Genomic DNA, 16,911 nt, shown 5'->3' with positions numbered 1-16,911 from the left:
CCGGGACAGTGCCCTGGCACACCCGCGCGTTCGCTGCCTCGCACACGCGTGCAGGAACACGCAGCGCACAGCAGGAACGAGTCCAGCGCCCCGCGCAAACACCTGCGATCCCCGCACAGGTGACACACCTGGCGGCACAGGTGACACACCTGCGATCCCCGCACAGGTGACACACCTGCGATCCCCGCACAGGTGACACACCTGGCAGCCACGCGCGCCAGCAACCAAACGAGGGGGCGTGGTCAGAAGAGGGCGTGGCCAGTGGGGGAGGCGTGGCCAGCGCGCTCCCGCCCCTCAGCGCGCGCGTGGAGAGAGAGGGCGCGTCCAATGGGAGGGGCGGCCCGCAGCTGCCGGGGGCGTGGCCATAGGGGGCGGGCTGTGTGTAGGGGCGTGTCCCCCTTGGCCCCGCCCCTCCCGCCGCGGCCGCGCGCCGCCGGCACTGGGCGCGATGGGCCCGGGCGGGCGGGCTGCCTCGGCGGCGCTGGTGGGCGGCAGCGTGGCGATCTTCGGGGCGCTGCGCCGCCTGGCCCTGGCCCTGCCCCGGCCCGCCGCCGTGAGGAGCCGCCCCAGCCGCGTCTGGCGCTGGAGGAACCTCCTGGTGTCTTTCGCGCACTCCGTGCTGGCCGGGCTGTGGGCCCTCTTCAGGTACCGGGCGCCGCGCGCGGGGAGGGTGGGCACGGCGCGCCCCGTGGGAGCGCGACCCCGGCGGTGCCCCCAGGGGAGGGGATAGTGGGTCCCCTGCCCTGCCGTGTCCCTTATCCCGGCGCCCAGGCTGATCCCCTTCCTTCTCACCACCAGCCTCTGGCACTCCCCGGAGCTGCTTTCCGACATCCAGGACGGTTACAGCGTCTCAGGGCACCTGCTGGTCTGCTTCTCCTCAGGTAAGGACCCGGGCAGGGCAATGGCCGCAGCCACCCCACCGGGCTCTGCCCACTCCCTGCTCAGCCTCGCCCGGCATGCAGGCTCGGGACGAGCCCCCGGCTCAAGGGCTGGGCAGCTCTCCGTGCCTCCTGCCTGAATCACAAGCGTGGGGCCCGCAGGCTGCCAACCCCCTGGGGAACAGCCGCGTCTCCGTGCCCAGACGGGGTGGAGGTGCTTCTGACATCTGGAGCACAATCACACCACTCTCCTCCTCGCTGCTCCTGCTTACCACAGCGGGTCATGGTGCACAAGCCAGACCCCCTCAATGCTCTCCTTCATCCCACAGGCTACTTCATCCACGACACCCTTGACATCATCTTCAACCATCAGTCCCGCTCGTCCTGGGAGTACCTGGTGCACCATGCCATGGTGAGTACAGCCAGCACGGGGGGCTATGCACCCCGGGGCTCAGCCCACCCAGGTTTCCTATGCTATGGCCGGGCAAGCCAGAGCCCTTCCCTCTGCCTCGCCCTGGCTGCCAGGTAGGCTCTGCATCAACAAGGCGAGGGCGCCTGGCAGGGCAGGATACCTGCCAGCATCAGCTCCAAGCGCTGGGAGCCAGACAGGCTGCTGTGCTGGGAGAGAGAAGAGGCTGGAGTCTCATCCCAGCTCCCCAGCGCAGGGAGGTGTAACTGCTCTTGGGGGATCTGGCTCTCCAGGCTGGTTTTCCCTGGGGGGCTGCTGGGATCTCTGGTTGGGGGGGAAGAGCACTGCACATGCCCAGACCCTGGTGGGGAAGAACTTGCCTCTGCCAGGGCTGACCCTGCTCTGTGTGTGTGTCCCAGGCCATCTCTGCCTTCGTCTCACTCATCATCACAGGCCGCTTCCTGGTGGCAGCCGTGCTGCTGCTGCTGGTGGAGGTGAGCAACATCTTCCTCACCGTCCGCATGCTGCTGAAGATGAGCAACGTGCCTTCCCCGGCGCTCTACGAGGCCAACAAGTACATCAACCTGGTGATGTACTTCGCCTTCCGCCTGGCACCCCAGGCTTACCTCACCTGGTACTTCCTCCGCTACGTGGAGGTGCAGGGCCAGGGTGCCTTCCTCACTGCCAACCTCCTGCTGCTCGATGCCATGATCCTCATGTACTTCTCCCGCCTCCTCCGCTCCGATTTTTTCCCTTCCCTGCGCAAGGGCTCTGCGGGGAGAGATGTGGACGGTGAGAAGTTTCTGATAGACTGAGACATGTGCACCGAGGGGGAACCTGGGCTCCGGCTCCTGGAGGTTTTTGGCCTCTCCAAACCTGCTCTGATGTGCCTTAGGGCTCGATCCCAGGCCTCAGGCCCTGCCTTCACCTGCTCTGCTGCCTAAAAGCACTTCCCTGCTGGACCAGCCCGACAGCTTCGCCGAGCCACGGGGATGCTGCCAAAGCCAGGGGCACGGCCGATGGAGAAGCAGCCCAAGCCAGTTTCCACATGGGCAGCTGGAGGGCCAGGGGTGGCTGCACTTGACAGCTGATGGCCTGGGAGGGTTGCGAGGGAAGGGACGAGTCCCTCCCATGGTGATGTTGGGTGTTATGTGCATTAAAATCAGTCTGTTAACTGCTGCCGCAGCACACCTGGGCTGGCTCTTCTGTGGGGCAGAGCGGGCCAGGGACTCCCCTGGGTCAGGGAGAGGCTGGGGGGACAAGGCTGTGGGAAAGGATGTGCCCCATTCCCAGCAGAGGGCTGGCAGTCCTCAGGGGCAAAGACAGCACATTTCTGCAGTCCTCTTTGTTCTAGGGACCCTCCAGGGATGAACTCCAGCCCCCGTGGGTCCTACCAGCCCGGCTGAGCCTTAAACAGAAAGACCCCATCCCTCTCATGGATGGGTTCCCCTCCTCTTCCTTACTCCTGTGCTCTTCCAGAGACCTAGGCTGTGCAGGGAAGAGCTGAAGGGAGCCAGGAGAGGTACCAAGCCTTGTGGCGGCAAGGAGCCTGTCTGGGCTACGTGACTCACCCGGCAGCCACGTGAAGTGGAGCTGGCATGGAAAAGCCATCTGAGGCCATGGGCTCTTCCTGGAAGACTGCTGCATGCTCGCATCCCCCCAGAGCAATCTTCACCAGCACAGCGCAGCTGCAGCCCCGTGAGTGTGCTGAGCCCTCTCCTGCAGCCACAGGACCAGGATGGCTCCAGCAGCTCCCCCAGAACAGTGGGAGGAGAGGAGAGGGTTCAGCTCCCCAGGGGAGTGGGGCCAGAACTGGCCCAGCCGGTCCTGTGGAGCACCGGAGCATCAGGGAGGCAAATCTTGGTGACGAGACAGCTCCAGGATCGCACTGGATCGGAATTAGCAGCGGGGCTTAGAGGGACTCCTGTCCAGCCCCTGCTCCAGGCAGGATCTGTCCCACCCACCCCCTCACCAGCCCAGCTGAGGCAGAGACAGGCACTGTGGCTGAAATAAGCTGGTGAAGGGGAAGCAGTGGGGGAATCACCCTTCCCTCCAGAGAGCTGGGAGACACCTCAAAGGATCAGGATCCTGCTGGGACTCCCTGGTGTGTACTGGCACTGTGGCAGGAGGTGTGTGCCAGGAACAGCTAGGCAGCTGGGACAGGGACATGATACCCAGGACACTGTGTGGGCAGGGACCTCTGCCAGCTCTAAATCCACTGCCTCGTTCCCTCCTTCCTCAAAGCAGGAGCTCAGCAGCCCTGGCAGGGCACAGCCTTATGCTCAGCAGCATATCCTGACAGCTATGTGTCTTCCAGCTGCAGCTTAAGCCCCGTGACCTCTCTGCACCAATTCCATCTGCAAATACCCTGCACAATCAAGTCCAGATCTTAGTTTCCCCTCACCCTGATTGCTGCCCCTTCCCCCTTGACTCTCCACATGGAGCAGACACAGCTCTGCCCCAGCAGTTTACAGGCTCAGATGACCAGCCCATGCTTCCACTGTCCTTAAAGCAGTGTGGAAGGGCCAGGCATGAGAGTTTCCCAAAGCAAGGAGCAGGGATCCCCACTGTTTCCTGGCTTCCAGCAGGAGCATCTCCCAGCACTGCAGTGCTGTCCAGGCTGGGGCAGCTGTGGATCAGGCCAGCTGCCAGCCGGGAGCAAAAGGCAAGTGAAGTGCCAGGGCAGCAGCCACTGGGCTGAGTTGAGGCAAGGTCAGGGCTGAATGCAAGTCATGCTGATGTGGAACCCCTCCCAGCCTCCTGCTGCTGCACATCCTGGCTCTCCCTACCCACTCTCCACCCACCAGTGACACCAAGCATTGCTACAAGAGGGGCACCTCTCCCCTTGCATCTTTCTTGGGGTGACTACACATAAAGAGGTGGCCTGGGGCTCAGGGGACCCTGCTGCTGCCCATCCACAGCATCCACTCCCCTTTTCCACCCACCACCATCCCTCACACTGCAAACCACCACCCCGGGAATCCGACACTCTCCACGAGAGGCCCGAAGGAACTCTGTGTCCCACTGCTCAAGAGCTCAATTAGCCCCAATCAATATTTGGTCACAGCTTTCATCATCTTTCTCAGTCAGGTCTATGTACTTAAGCTCAAGTACCCCTAAAGGCTTTTCCATAACTCCCCTGTTCCCTGCTCACCCAGTGCTCCACGTCCTCCTGACTCCAAGCACTCTAAAAGCTGGTTCCACCTACAAACTTAAAGCCAAACACTGCAGAGGCAGCAACAGCAGCATTTGGAAACAGCCCAGAGGATGGTGAACCCTGTGAGGAACAGCAGCAGGGAAACTCACACGCTGCAGCACATGGAGCAGGGATTGTGCCAGAAAAAAACACAAAGCCTCTGCTGCTGGATTAGCTGTGAGGGTTTCAAGTGAACCTGCAGCATAAGCAGAGAGCTGATACACTCGTAAAATGGTGTCAGAGGTCACTTGTGCCAGATCTGAGCCACTGACAGGTTTTTGCTGTGGTCACCACCTACCTCCCACGGTCTGCTCCACAAGAAAGTAACGCAGGACACCAAAAGCACTGATTACAAACACATCCCAATTACACTGTACAAGGAAATCCTGGAGAACACCAGAGGTCTTGGGGTAAATATAGAGATATTTGAGATTTAGGGGAGGTTTCACCTCATGTTCACCCACAGCAGAGGTGAGTGATCTTGGAGACCCCCTGAGCAGGACAGCACTGCCCCCTGCAAGATCCTCTCATGGAGCAGTTGGCTCTGCCCACCCACTGCCAGGAACAGAGGGAGGAACCCCCTTCACCAAAATGAAGCCCCAAAGTTTGCTGAGTGCTCTCTTTCACACTGGTTATGCTGTCACAAAACACAAGAGCCCTCAGTGGTGTAAGAAGGTTTATTATCATGTCTGTACAGTCCTCGGCAGATGCAGTTTAGATGATTCCAATCTGGAAAGAAGCAAAGGATGTTAAAACAGATGTTATGGTGGCAAAAAGGCAGAGTCTCTACCTCAGACATTTTTGCCACAGCTGCATCTCCCCAGGATGCCTGTCCTCCAAGGACAACTTCTTCCTCCCAGACCTGCCCAAAAGCCTTACACATCCACTTTGTATGTTTATTCCAGAGTGATCCTCGTACATTCTCCTACTCCAATTTCTACCACCACTGCCTCCTGCTACCTTGAGGACTGAACTGACATGGAATGTGGCTGTGCTCCTGAACACTCAGATCCTGGCTACAGGGACACAGAAGTGCCACCATACTTGAAGCACAAGTACCTCACATGCACAGCAGGAAGAACAATCAGCGAGGGAGACATAAGACAACCAACAGGAAGCAGTAAAGCTTCAAAGATGTCTCACCTTGTTGGCCACATCCAGTGCATCGTAATCCGGAGCCAGTCGGACATAAGCCTTCTTCTCTCCGTCAGGCCTAGAGGGAACACGAGGCATCAGAACAGAGCCAACTCCTCTCACCTGCTCTGCTTTCCCACTGTTCCCATGTGCATCAGTGGTTCCTTTGGAAACATCACTGTTACTCAGTGGAATTGAAGTTTACATCATTTGCACAGGACTCCCTGGGTGTTGGAAGAGACCCCTGACAAAGCTGACCCTCTGGTCTGCCAACACCTCCCACTTCCATCAAGCTGTGCTCCCTCACAACTTGCATGTTTCAAAACTTTTAACACTGAAATCACAGAATTATTTAGGTTGGAAAAGACCTCTGAGACCATCAAGTCTAACCTTAGATCAATCACCAACTTGTCAACTACACCATGGCACTAAGTCATTTCTTAAACACCTCCAGGGATGGCAATTCCACCACCTCCCTGGGCAGCCCATTCCAATGTTTAAAAACCCATTTTCGTGAAGAAATTCCTCCTGATGTCCAACCTGAACATCCTCTGGCAGAGATGGAGGCCATTTCCTCTTGTCCTGGAGAGGCCATTGCTACACAGCTTTGTCCCTCTCCTCCTGAGAGTTCCCTCAGCTGCTGAAACTCACACACTCCCACTTTCAGCTGAAAAATGCTTCTTTTGAAGCACCTCACACCCACCAGTGACATGTTTTTATCCCACTTCTCACCTAATCAATGTGTTGACCTTGGCCACATCAATATCATACAACTTCTTCACAGCCTGTTTGATCTGGTGCTTGTTTGCCTTGACATCGACAATGAAAACCAGAGTGTTGTTATCCTCGATCTTCTTCATGGCTGATTCTGTGGTCAGAGGGAACTTGATAATGGCATAATGGTCCAACCTGCAGGAGAGACCCTGTGCTTAGCAGAGGGATGGCAGGTGCTTCTCTGCACTTTGGGGGCTTTGTCTGGGGTGCATCAGTCGCCAAAAAAGTTATAATCACAAACTCTCAGGCTTTGGTCGCTTGAAATCATCACCTGCACCCCAAACATCCCTCCAGTGTTCTGCCACCAACATGTGGCTGAGCACACTGACAAAGTGTGACCAGGTGAGAGGGAGGTCCCCACACCAGCCCACCCCCGGGGCTGCTCCCAAACCCCGCAGCAGGGCAGAGCCCAACAACCCACACGTACTTGTTCCTCCGTGGGGCGCTCTTCCGGGGGTACTTGGGCTGCCTCCGCAGCCGCAGGGTCTTGGGCCTGCGGAAGGTGGGTGACGTGCGGATCTTCTTCTTCTTGTGGCTGTGGACCCCCTTGAGAACGGCCTTCTTGGCCTTCAGCGCCTTTGCCTTCGCCTCTGTCTTCGGAGGCACAGCTATGGAGACACCTCAGTGAGCCGGGCACGGCTTCCCCTCGTCAATGAGCAGGACCTCACCCAACCAAAATGAACCACAAAACGCCCAGTGGCGTTAGTATTTCCCTCCTCCCCCCCCGAACAAACCAATTCCCCAGAGGAAAGAGGCATTTAGTCCTTCCCTCACCAAGATGGGGACACCCCCCTCAGAGAACCGGGCAGGCCTATCCCGCCACCTCCACGTGCCCGCACGCAGCACGGCGCCGCAACCCTGCCTCACTCTCCCCGCCCCGCTCAGCCCGCCTCCCTCCGTATACACCCGCACCCCGTGGGGTCCCTCACACCGTCCCGCACCCCCTCACACACGGACCATTCGCCCCGCGCCCTCACCCTCCTTCTTCGCCTTGGGCGCCATCTTGGCCGGCAGGAAGCCGAAAGGGGTCTCCCGCGCCGCGCCACACGGGCTTATAGCGCAAAATCTCGCGAGAGCAAGGCTGACTCCACCCACGCACCGTTGCACCAAGTCTCGCGGTAAACTTCAAAGCATGTTGGGAGTAGTAGTACTTACGAATGATACATTTGCGCATGCGCTGCGCTGTGGGGCATCACGGGAGTTGTAGTCCGATACACCCCCCCGCCGTCGTGGCGGGGTGTACCGGGATGAACCCCGGGGTGGCGGGGGTTTACCGGTGTCCCACCGCGCGGGTGGCAACGCAATGGCCCAGCCCCGGAGGAACCGGCGTCCTCGTCCCTCCCACAAAGGGGGGCGTGGGAGGGGCCAGGACGCCGGTTCCTCCGGGGCTGGGCGTGCAGCGCCGGGCACCGCTATCGGATTTGGGAGGTTCGCGGTAACGGGGACGCCCCGCTTCATCCCCTCCGCCGTGGGGACACAGACGAGGCGGGGAGGGCTTGGTCTTGCGCTGGGATGCGGCGGTGGGACGGTGGTGGCTGTGCAGGGGCGACCCGGGATGGGAGGGGACAGGAGACGCGGAGATGGGAATGGGGGGGGGGGCATGGAGACAGCCAGGCTGCGGGAGGTGGGACACGGAGACAACGGTGAGCCTGGGATGGCACTGTGGGGATGTGAGAGTGGCTGGGACACGGGGATAGGTGCGGTGTGGGGTCAGTGGTACCCGGGTATGTAGAGGTGTAGGGATGGTGGGACGTGGGGACAGCTGTATGCCGGGATGTGGGATAGCCACAGCTCAGGGCGGGAGCACAGTGATACCCTGGGATGGCACACTTGGGATGGGGGGTTGGTTGGGACACGGGGACAGCGGAGACACGCGGGACAGCTGTGCCCAGGGTGTGGGGACAACCACAGTTCCACCCAGCTCGAGGTGGCTGGGTCTGGGGGACAGCCATCCTTGGAGGTGCGGGGAGAGTCAGGACATGAGGATTACCACATCTTGGGAAAGTGGGAGACTATTGGGATAAGAGGACAGCCCTGCTTGGGGACACGGACAACGCTATTCTGGAATGCTGTGCACAGGGACAGCCGTGACACGGGGACGTCGCCACTCCCTTCTCTCTCTGTCCCCAGGCCTCACAGTGATCCTTGTCCCATCTCTGCTCCCCCCAGCCACCCACCCCGCCTCGGAGACCCCACGGGACGATGAACGTGCTGGCTCCGGTCCGCAGGGACCGGGTCATCGCCGACCTGCCCCCGGTGAGCGGAGGGGACACAACGGCCCGGAGGCGGCCTCGCCGAGCCCCGTGGTCACACCGGTGCCCCGCTTTGTCCCCCCGCAGTGTTTTCGGAAGGAGGCCGCCCTGCAAACCCGCCCCGCCTTCCACCCCACAGTGGCCAGCGCCTGCCAGGAGCAGCGGACGGGCACTGTGGGGTGAGTCCGGGGTGGTTTGGGGTCCTCCCACCGCGGGGCTGGGAGGGAGTGGGGACGAGGGACCCCACGGTCCTGCCCGCCACGGGTGGGGGTCCCCGGCGTGGGCGCCGCGTGGCTGCCGGCGCTGCCCGTGTGCCGAGCCCTGCGTCACGGTCCTGGAATGCGGCGCGGGGGGAACACGGGGGGAACACGGGGTGGGGGAACGCGGGAGTCCGGACTCGGCTGTGGCAGGAGAGCCGGGACGCAGGGAGCTGCAGACACGGGGGGGGGCTGTGGGGTGATGCCTCCCCACCCCATGAGCCCCTCTGCCCCCAGTGACCAGTCAGGGGGACGCAGGGGGGGAGCCCCCCTCCCTCCCCGCCCTGCTGAGCCGTGCGTCCCCCCCTCGCTGCAGGTTCAAGATCTCCAAGATCATCGTGGTGGGTGATCTGTCGGTGGGGAAGACCTGCCTGATCAACCGGTAACAGGACCCCCGGAGAGGGGAGGGAGGAGGGGGGAAAGGGGAAGCGATCCCCCTCTCCCAAAGGGCGGCAGCGCCTTGGGCTGAGTCCAGCTCTGGCTGGACTCTGGTGCTGAGCATCCCCAGGATGGGGGGGCACTGAGGCCCCAGGGGTTGGAGGGGGGGGGCTGGGGGCTGCTGACCCACCCTCACTCCCACTCCAGCTTTTGCAAGGACACATTCGACAAGAACTACAAGGCGACCATCGGGGTGGATTTCGAGATGGAGCGGTTTGAGGTGCTGGGGGTGCCCTTCAGCCTTCAGCTGTGAGTAGGCACCGGCCCAGCCCCCTCCCCACACAACCCTTTGGGCCCCCCTCACCTCTCACCCCCCCCCCCCCGCAGGTGGGACACGGCCGGCCAGGAGCGCTTCAAGTGCATCGCCTCTACTTACTACCGGGGAGCACAAGGTGAGGTGCCCACCCTGTCTGACCTCTCTGTCACACTGTCCCTGTCCCCATCTCATCCCTCCTTCCCACCCCAGCCATTGTGATCGTCTTTGATGTCAACGATGTGGCATCCCTGGAGCACACACGGTAGGTGACACATGGCCAAAGGGCCCAGATGGGACTGGGAACAAGCATGAGGGGGCTCTGAGGCTGGATGGAGAGGGAAGACCTGGGCAGGGGCCACAGGACTGCTGGCAACACTGTGCTGTGGTGTGCCAACAAGCTTGGCCACCGGCTGGTGACAGTGGCCCCCACAGGCAGTGGTTGGCTGACGCTCTGAAGGAAAATGACCCCTCCAACGTGATCCTCTTCTTGGTGGGCTCCAAGAAGGATCTGAGTGTGAGTGTGTCCCCCTCCCCGTGGGCAAGCTGCACCCTGGCTCAGCAGGGCTGTCCCCGTCACCTGCTCCCCCCGGCTCTGTTGGCAGACACCGGCGCAGTACAGCCTGATGGAGAAGGACGCTCTCAAGGTGGCCCAGGAGATGCAGGCGGAGTACTGGGCTGTCTCCTCACTCACTGGTGGGTTCCAGGATGAGTGGGGGGAATGCAGATCCCGGCGTCCAGCCGGGTGAGGGGGCACTCAGGGGGTCTCATCCTGTGGGGCAGGGGAGAACGTGCGGGATTTCTTCTTCCGTGTGGCGGCCCTGACCTTCGAGAGCAGCGTGCTGGCCGAGCTGGAGCGCAGCCACACCCGCAGGATCGGCGACACCGTGCGTGAGTACCCCCGGCTGGCCCCGAGTGGGTGCCTCCCCTTATCCCCTACACACCCACCCACCCTCCTTTCTCTCCTGCAGGGATCAGCAGCAATGAGAGCGACCTGTACCTGTCGACGCCCCGCAAAAAACCCAAGTGTTGCCAGTGAGGGGACACCCCCTGCGCCCGCCATGCTCACACCTATGGACCAAAGAGGGGCGACCCTGGCCGGCCCCGAGGAGCCGTCCCTGCCACTCCCCAGCCCCCCTGGCCCCTCGCCTGCCCAGGCATCCCTGGCCAGAGTGGGCAGGAGCACCCATGTGGCTCCTGTAGCTATGCAAACCCAGGTACTGCTCGCAGAAGGAGATGCCCTTTTGTCTTAATAAAACGTTTTTTATGCTTTTTAAGAAAAATGTGGGGCAGAGGGCCGGGGCTGCAGCCCCCAGACTCATGGGCAGGTGGGAGGACGGAGGCAGGGAGGATGGATGGCTGCCACCGAGGAGGAGTTCCATCTGTAGTGGATGTCTGGGGCATCCTGCCCTGCAGAGCCAGCAGCCCTGCACTCCTCGAGGGGCTGCAGGGGACACATGAGGTGCCAGCCCCCCGTCAGTCAGTCCCAGCCAAACTGGTGGTGGTCGAAGCGGGGCTGCAGGTGGGGGGGGACACAGTGGGAGCACTTGTAGCGCTCCCGGATCCACCGCCCGCCCTCGCTGTCCTCAATGCAGATGGCAGCGACACCTGCGGGGACATGGGGGGGCTCAGCACCAGGGTGTGAGGATGGTGGTCCCACTGCACCAAAGGGTGCACCCAATGGTGCTCTGGTGCCTGCAGTCCTACCTGCCACGACCCCCCCCAGCCGCTCCACCAACCCAATGGCCGCTCGCATGGTGCCCCCAGTTTCAATCCACTGGTCCACGAGAAGGATGCGCAGACCTGGAGGGGGCAGAGGCTGTGGATAAGTGCCCAGTGCCCACGCTGGCAGCCCCCCCCAGAATGGGAGCACTCACCTGGCGAGATGGCATCAGTGCGGACTTCCATCACCTTCTCCCGGCCCGAGTAGTCGGTGTAGGGCTGTGCCACTGTCTGCACACAGAGGTGCCCGGCTTTGCGTATGGCCAGGAAGCCTTTCTGCAGCACGGCCGCGGCGGAAGCACCTGGGGTGGGCACGGCACCATCAGGCCCCACGTGGACAGGGCATGGGGGGGAGCCCTGCACTCACTCATGTCCCCACTCACCCAGGATGAAGCCCATGGCATCGATGCCAGCCACCATGTCGATGGGATCTCCCTGGAAGGGCTGCAGCAGGTCGGCCACACAGTCCTGCAAGCCCTGGGGGGAGATCAGAGCTGCTGGGTGCCCACAGCCCACCACGGGCACCTGCAGCCCTGGCGCTGGTGCTCGTGGGCAGGGCTGGGTGCCCCGGCAGCCCTGCAGAGGTGCAGCCCACCCCAGCACCCCCGCGGGGGCCACCTGCCCCGGGCACTGGGTACTTGCGGGTGGCAGTAGAGCCGGGAGGGGTCCAGCCAGGCGTAGTTGGGACCCTTGACGTTGGGGGCCATGAGCGCCAGGTACCAGCCCTTCTCCCGGGCAGCAGGGACGTGACACAGGTCCATGTGTGGGGACTGCAGGCGCTGCGAGCACTGAGCACGTAATGGAGGTGAGACTCCCCACCTGCAGCCCCCAAAGGGCTCCCTGTGGCACGGTGTCCCCCACCCTCCCCACCCACGCCCACACATGGGCACCCTGAGGGCCCAGTGTGCCTTTTTCAGCTCCGTACCTGGGTGCTGGTGGCGAAGCTGAGCCGAATGGGACCGTCACAGACAGCGACAGCTGAGCAGGGGCAGCCCCTGCAGCACTGGGCCCCTGCCAGTGCCCTTGGCCAGCTGGGCCCTGGGCTGCTGCCAGGCGGGAGCCCTTCCCATGGGCTGGGGATGTGTCCCAGCCAGGCAGTGTTGTGGTGGGGAGCACCAGGGTTGGGTGTTTGCACCCCGCAGGAGTGTCCCCAGCACTGGCTGCCTGTGCCAGCGGTGCCAGGGCATGGTGTGGGTGGCACAGTGCTCGAGGTACCCCATGGGCGCAAGGGTCAGCGAGCCAGGGTGATGCTCAGGGTGCTGCCTCTGCACTCCCCTGCACTCCCGAGGGATCTCAGTCAGTGCAGGGACTTTCTGAGACCACCATTTTGGGGTGTCCAGGCACTGTCCTCCCTGGCTGAACACTGGCTCCTGCAGCTTCCCAGCTTGCCAGAGCTGTGTCTGGATTGTCAATGGGCTCCAAGGCCCGGAGCTGGCCAAGAGGGACAGACCTGGCAGCATGCTGGGAATGCCGGTGCCTTGTGGGCTGCCAGCCCGGCTGGGCATGAGGCACTGGGCTGTCCCATGAAAGGAACAGTGGGATGGGATGCAGGGCCACAGGGAACATCCATGGGATGGGATGTGGGGGTGCCATAAGCATTCATGGGATGGGATGTGGAGAGCATCTGCAGGATCAGGCATGGGGATGCAGAGAGCACATATGGGCTGGGATACAGGGCTGCAGGAAGCATCCGTGGAATGGGACTTAGGGATGCAGGGAGAGCATCATTCTCCTGTCGGGGCCACTCCGGGGCCGGGGGCTGTGCAGGGGCGGGTGCGTCACGGGGCGGGGGTTTGGGGACGGCTCGTTACCGGCCCCGGCACATCACCCCACCGGCTGCCACAGCAACGGGGCCGGTCCCACCGGGAGGGGTGACCCCTTCCCCGCGGGCTGCCGGCGCGGGACGTGCGCGGCTCCGGGAGCGGCTCCAGCACCGCGGCTCTGCGGGACCCTCCGCACGGTGCCGGGTCGTGCCAAGCCGTGCCGGGCCGCCCCGCGTGGGCGGGCTGCGCGACTCTATAAGGCGGCCCCACGGCAGCGAGCGGCGCGGTGCCATGTGCGCCCCGGGGCTGCTCCGCCGCCTCCGCCTCCTCCTCCTCCTTCTCCTCCTCCCGCTGGCAGTCGCCCCCGGAGCGGCCCCGCCGGGACGGCCCCGCGCCCGCCGCGGGCTCACCTACCCCGGGACACTGTGGTGCGGCGCGGGCAGCAACGCGGATACCTACGAAGAGCTGGGTAAGGGCAGCGGGGTAGCTGCTACCTGTATCTTCCCAACCCATCCCTACCACCCCATCCTATCCCATCCCTCCCAGCTCTTCCTATTCCACTCCCTTCCATCTACTCTCTTTCTTTCCTTCCCATCCCATCTTTTCCCATCCCATCCCTTCCCTCTAGTTCCATCCCATCCCATCTCTTCCCATTCCATTCCCATCCCATTCCCAGTCCCCAGTGCAGCGCTGGGTAAGTCCCCACCAATCCTGATCCAGTTGCATCCCAGTGCTGATATACTCCAGTCCCCATCCCCATGCTAGTTCAATCCCTGTCTGCCCCAGTTCAGTCCCCAGCCAAGCACCAGTCCAGTCCCAGTTTCTCTCTGCCTAGTCCCTATCACAAGACTAATCCATCTTTGTGCTGGTCTAGTCTTGATCCACTCTTTGTCTCCAGCCTCATCTGTGGTCTATCCCACTCCCATTCCGGTCCCCATCCCAGTGCTGGTGCACTCTCAGTTGCTATCCTGATCCCAGCCTAGACAGTCTCCTGGTCCTGGTCCCCTTCCTGACCCCAGCCTAGTCCTAGTCTCATCCCCACTGTGATGCTGGTACAGCTCCAGTCCCCATTCCAGTGCTAGCCTTGTCCACACCCAAGCACCAGTCCAGTTGCAGTCCCTACCCATCCCACTATGATTCCAAGCCCAGCTCAGTCAAATCTAACCCCGATCCCAGTCCTAGCGCAGCTCAGCCCCTCTGCAGCCCTGATCCCAACCCCATCTAGCCCCAGCCCATGCACGCAGGCCCCTCAGCTCTGCCTGCACCTCCCTGCAGGGGAGCACCGGGACACAGACCGGTGCTGCCGGGACCATGACCACTGCCAGCACGTCATCCACCCCTTCACCGCGCGCTATGGGTACCGCAACCTGCGCTGGCACACCATCAGCCACTGCGACTGCGACCGCAGGCTGAAGGAGTGCCTGCGGAGGGTGAACGACACGGCCTCCCGAGCGGTGGGCCAGGCCTTCTTCAACGTCATCCAGGTGCCCTGCTTCGAGTTCACCTACAAGGAGGAGTGTGTGGAGCCCTACCTCTATGTCTGGTGAGTGGCTCCCACCACTGTCCCCCCGCCTGGCCCCACTGGAGGTCACCTCACCTGGTGGCTCCTCTCTCTGCAGGTGCAAGGCGTACAACACGGTGGCCGTCGCGGTGCCCAGGGAGCCGCTGGGGCTGTACGAGTTCGGTGGGGAGCTCATCGACCGGGCAGCGAGTCCCAGGGGGGTCCCTCTGAGCCCCCCTTGGAACAGCGTGGGTGGAGGAACCCTCCCTGAAGACCATCACGCTGAGACAGCCCTCAAGTCAGCCAAGAAAGAGAGGAAGGGGAAGAAGAAAGACAAGAAAAAGAAAGGAAAAGGTCTGAAAAAGAAAGGCCCTTCTGAAAAGGGGGCGCAGAGCCGTCCTGCACCTGCTGCCCCCGCTGATCCCTCTGCGGGCCACGACCCCTGGGCTCTGCTGCCATCCTGGGAGGAAGCGTCCAACACCATCCTGAGTGATGCCCCAGTGCAGAAGGGCTTAGGCAGGGAGCCAACACCAGCCACTCCATCCCCGGTCCCTACTGCCAGCGGGAAGGGGAGGAGGAAAGAGAGGAACAGAAAGAAGAGGCTGAAAAGCAAAGCTGAGTCCAAGCCCACACGAGAGTCCTGAGCCCCCCTTGTCCCGTGCGGGTCTTGGCTGTGAAATAAAGTTACATCTGCTCGAGCAGATGGTGCTGCCTCAGCCCTGTCTGTGGGGGAAAGGATAGCACTGGGGGTGGCATCCAGGGGAAATCCCGGGGCTGATCCCACAGGAGGGAAACACCCAGAGCTGGGTGGGTATTGAGGGGTTTGAGTTGTTCCTCACAGCTCCCACCATTGTCCTGAGCACTGGGGACATGAGTCATGCTCTGGCTGGGACACAGCTCCCAGACCCACACTGGCACAGGGCTGAGCCCCAGTTTTAGCTACCCTGCTATAAAGGGTTAAATTCCAGCTCCCCAGGCATGTTTTTCTCTGGAATTTCTCTGAATTGCACCACCCCAGCTCTCTCATCCTCTTAACTTGCTGCCCTTCCAGTGCTCCCACACCAGCACCGACTTCTTTTCTGCAGCCCCCAGCAATGGCTGCTCTGGGAGGAACAGGGCCTTGGCCCTCCCTGAAGGCTCCTCAAACTCCTACAAAAGCTCCTTAGCCTGGGACAATAGAAGCTTTTCCAGCCCTAGGACAAAGGCAGATACTGCCTGGGAAGAGCTGGGGCAGGGAATGCTGACTGTGTCTCTGCCTCGTGCATGGGGATTGTGCCTGGGCTCCTCTAGTGAGGAATTTGAGGGCCCAAGGACATTGCCTCCACTCCTCCAAAGTGCTTCTCAAGGAGGAGTGTGGCTCAGCCCCGAGTCCTGGTGAGGTGGCAGAAAGATCCTCCTGCACCAGCCTCAAATATCAGGACCAGAAAAAGCTGGAATTACAGGAGCTGAGCCCTGTCTCCTGTTTTGCCTCGGGAGATCAGACAGCACAGGGGTCAGAGAGCAGAGCTGCCTCATGCAAACCCTGCTGCTCTTGGAGGAGTGAACAGAGCAATCCCAAATCCCTGACCTAAGCGGATCACAGGAGCCCAGGGGGGAATACCAAGGTTGTAGGGAGGCATCACTCTCTGTCCAGTGCTGCTAATGGGAGCAAAGCCCCTGTGGCAGCCACAGCATCACAGCAGGAAGCACAGATCTGTGCCACGTGGGCAGCTTCCCAAAAGTAGAGTTTTTATTAATGGCAAGGGAAAACTAAAAACAAAGACAGCCAAAAAGAAACCAACAATACACAACCAGCCCCCCTCCCACTTACAGGTCCAACTGGTAAGAAGCTGCTCCCAGTCAAATTCCCAGCATACAGTTTCATAAATAAAGAAAACAGTGCCAGGTTAGTCCACCTGCAACCTCGGAGCTGCAGGTCCCAGCCCATGGTTCTCTGGTCCAGCCTGGGTGGTTCTGTGAGGAACAGGACCCTGTCAGCCCCCCAGCACTGCAGAGGGGGTGGAAATGAAGCCAGGACCTGCATTTCTCTGTGGAAAGAGCTTTGCTTTGTCTCCCGGGTTGCTGCCATTCTTCAGGAGCATTTACATGCAAAAAAGACCTTTGTTTCCTAAGATCTGCTGTTCCTGCTCATTTCCTAGCAAAGGAGGCTGACCAGGAGCACTAGGAAGGAACAAAGACTCTGCTTCCATAGAAAATCCCTACTAACAAAGCAGGAGAGGGGAGAATTCCTGCAGCAGAACTTTCCCTCTCAGAAATGTCTCTCCCCATCACTGGCAGTCCCTCTGGGACACTGCACTGGGCTGCTTCTGACACAACCGAAGTTATCCACCTTAT

General features: G+C 61.4%; 5 protein-coding genes and 2 non-coding genes across 9 annotated transcripts; 3 read left to right on the top strand and 4 right to left on the bottom strand.

The window, feature by feature from the left end:
- The first annotated feature begins 407 nt into the window (after positions 1-407).
- TLCD1 (TLC domain containing 1) lies at positions 408-2,472 on the top strand. Its single transcript, XM_051809267.1, has 4 exons — positions 408-645; positions 799-881; positions 1,208-1,290; positions 1,707-2,472. The coding sequence occupies exons 1-4, from the start codon at positions 449-451 to the stop codon at positions 2,100-2,102; spliced, it is 759 nt and encodes a 252-aa protein (XP_051665227.1). The 5' UTR covers positions 408-448; the 3' UTR covers positions 2,103-2,472.
- A 2,674-nt stretch (positions 2,473-5,146) lies between these two features.
- On the bottom strand, positions 5,147-7,503 carry RPL23A (ribosomal protein L23a). Its single transcript, XM_051810062.1, has 5 exons — positions 7,369-7,503; positions 6,819-6,999; positions 6,350-6,526; positions 5,627-5,696; positions 5,147-5,212 (listed from the first exon to the last, which is right to left on the bottom strand). Exons 1-5 carry the CDS (start codon positions 7,391-7,393, stop codon positions 5,198-5,200), a joined length of 468 nt encoding a protein of 155 aa, XP_051666022.1. The 5' UTR covers positions 7,394-7,503; the 3' UTR covers positions 5,147-5,197.
- Positions 5,767-5,833, bottom strand: LOC127481160 (small nucleolar RNA SNORD42). Its single transcript, XR_007908122.1, has one exon. It is a non-coding gene; the product is annotated as a small nucleolar RNA SNORD42 (small nucleolar RNA).
- LOC127481161 (small nucleolar RNA Z17) lies at positions 6,597-6,669 on the bottom strand. The gene has a single exon (XR_007908123.1). It is a non-coding gene; the product is annotated as a small nucleolar RNA Z17 (small nucleolar RNA).
- A 257-nt stretch (positions 7,504-7,760) lies between the features above and the next one.
- RAB34 (RAB34, member RAS oncogene family) lies at positions 7,761-10,874 on the top strand. Of its 3 annotated transcripts, none has more exons than XM_051810059.1 (11): positions 7,761-7,819; positions 8,522-8,647; positions 8,731-8,822; positions 9,217-9,282; positions 9,486-9,587; positions 9,666-9,730; positions 9,805-9,856; positions 10,027-10,108; positions 10,197-10,287; positions 10,375-10,482; positions 10,563-10,874. In XM_051810059.1, exons 2-11 carry the CDS (start codon positions 8,594-8,596, stop codon positions 10,628-10,630), a joined length of 780 nt encoding a protein of 259 aa, XP_051666019.1. In that variant the 5' UTR covers positions 7,761-7,819; positions 8,522-8,593; the 3' UTR covers positions 10,631-10,874. The 3 variants fall into 3 exon arrangements, with proteins under 3 accessions (XP_051666019.1, XP_051666018.1, XP_051666017.1); XM_051810058.1 differs by having other exon boundaries at positions 7,766-7,819; positions 8,561-8,647; XM_051810057.1 differs by lacking the exon at positions 7,761-7,819 and having other exon boundaries at positions 8,035-8,822.
- LOC127481138 (adenine phosphoribosyltransferase-like) lies at positions 10,831-12,313 on the bottom strand. The gene is made up of 6 exons (XM_051810061.1): positions 12,239-12,313; positions 11,952-12,101; positions 11,697-11,790; positions 11,469-11,615; positions 11,299-11,394; positions 10,831-11,199 (listed from the first exon to the last, which is right to left on the bottom strand). The coding sequence occupies exons 2-6, from the start codon at positions 12,072-12,074 to the stop codon at positions 11,072-11,074; spliced, it is 588 nt and encodes a 195-aa protein (XP_051666021.1). The 5' UTR covers positions 12,075-12,101; positions 12,239-12,313; the 3' UTR covers positions 10,831-11,071.
- A 697-nt stretch (positions 12,314-13,010) lies between these two features.
- PROCA1 (protein interacting with cyclin A1) lies at positions 13,011-15,280 on the top strand. The gene is made up of 3 exons (XM_051809886.1): positions 13,011-13,545; positions 14,352-14,619; positions 14,696-15,280. The coding sequence occupies exons 1-3, from the start codon at positions 13,011-13,013 to the stop codon at positions 15,219-15,221; spliced, it is 1,329 nt and encodes a 442-aa protein (XP_051665846.1). The 3' UTR covers positions 15,222-15,280.
- The last annotated feature ends 1,631 nt before the right edge of the window (positions 15,281-16,911 follow it).

The sequence above is a fragment of the Manacus candei genome, unplaced genomic scaffold (genome assembly GCF_025592945.1).
Source record: "Manacus candei isolate 608988 ecotype Guabito, Panama unplaced genomic scaffold, ASM2559294v1 h1tg000076l, whole genome shotgun sequence".
Lineage (NCBI taxonomy): Eukaryota > Metazoa > Chordata > Aves > Passeriformes > Pipridae > Manacus > Manacus candei.
The sequence above is the reverse complement of the archived record's forward strand: the minus strand, read 5'-3'. Positions and strand labels throughout refer to the sequence as shown.

Bases quoted from the DNA above. Each gene is read 5' to 3' on its own strand.
- RPL23A (XM_051810062.1), bottom strand. From the start codon at position 7,393: ATGGCGCCCAAGGCGAAGAAGGAGG. The intron at 7,000-7,368 runs GTGAGGGCGCGG...GTGTCTCCATAG, and splicing joins GCCCAAGGCGAAGAAGGAGG to CTGTGCCTCCGAAGACAGAG. The intron at 6,527-6,818 runs GTACGTGTGGGT...TCTCTCCTGCAG, and splicing joins AGCGCCCCACGGAGGAACAA to GTTGGACCATTATGCCATTA.
- RAB34 (XM_051810057.1), top strand. From the start codon at position 8,458: ATGCTGTGCACAGGGACAGCCGTGACACGGGGACGTCGCCACTCCCTT. The intron at 8,823-9,216 runs GTGAGTCCGGGG...CCCTCGCTGCAG, and splicing joins CAGCGGACGGGCACTGTGGG to GTTCAAGATCTCCAAGATCA. The intron at 10,109-10,196 runs GTGAGTGTGTCC...CTCTGTTGGCAG, and splicing joins GCTCCAAGAAGGATCTGAGT to ACACCGGCGCAGTACAGCCT.
- PROCA1 (XM_051809886.1), top strand. From the start codon at position 13,011: ATGGGACTTAGGGATGCAGGGAGAGCATCATTCTCCTGTCGGGGCCAC. The intron at 13,546-14,351 runs GTAAGGGCAGCG...ACCTCCCTGCAG, and splicing joins GGATACCTACGAAGAGCTGG to GGGAGCACCGGGACACAGAC. The intron at 14,620-14,695 runs GTGAGTGGCTCC...CTCTCTCTGCAG, and splicing joins GAGCCCTACCTCTATGTCTG to GTGCAAGGCGTACAACACGG.
- LOC127481138 (XM_051810061.1), bottom strand. From the start codon at position 12,074: ATGGACCTGTGTCACGTCCCTGCTGCCCGGGAGAAGGGCTGGTACCTG. The intron at 11,616-11,696 runs GTGAGTGGGGAC...TGCCCACCCCAG, and splicing joins TGCCATGGGCTTCATCCTGG to GTGCTTCCGCCGCGGCCGTG. The intron at 11,200-11,298 runs GTAGGACTGCAG...ATGTCCCCGCAG, and splicing joins GCTGGGGGGGGTCGTGGCAG to GTGTCGCTGCCATCTGCATT.
- TLCD1 (XM_051809267.1), top strand. From the start codon at position 449: ATGGGCCCGGGCGGGCGGGCTGCCTCGGCGGCGCTGGTGGGCGGCAGC. The intron at 646-798 runs GTACCGGGCGCC...TCTCACCACCAG, and splicing joins GGGCTGTGGGCCCTCTTCAG to CCTCTGGCACTCCCCGGAGC. The intron at 1,291-1,706 runs GTGAGTACAGCC...TGTGTGTCCCAG, and splicing joins ACCTGGTGCACCATGCCATG to GCCATCTCTGCCTTCGTCTC.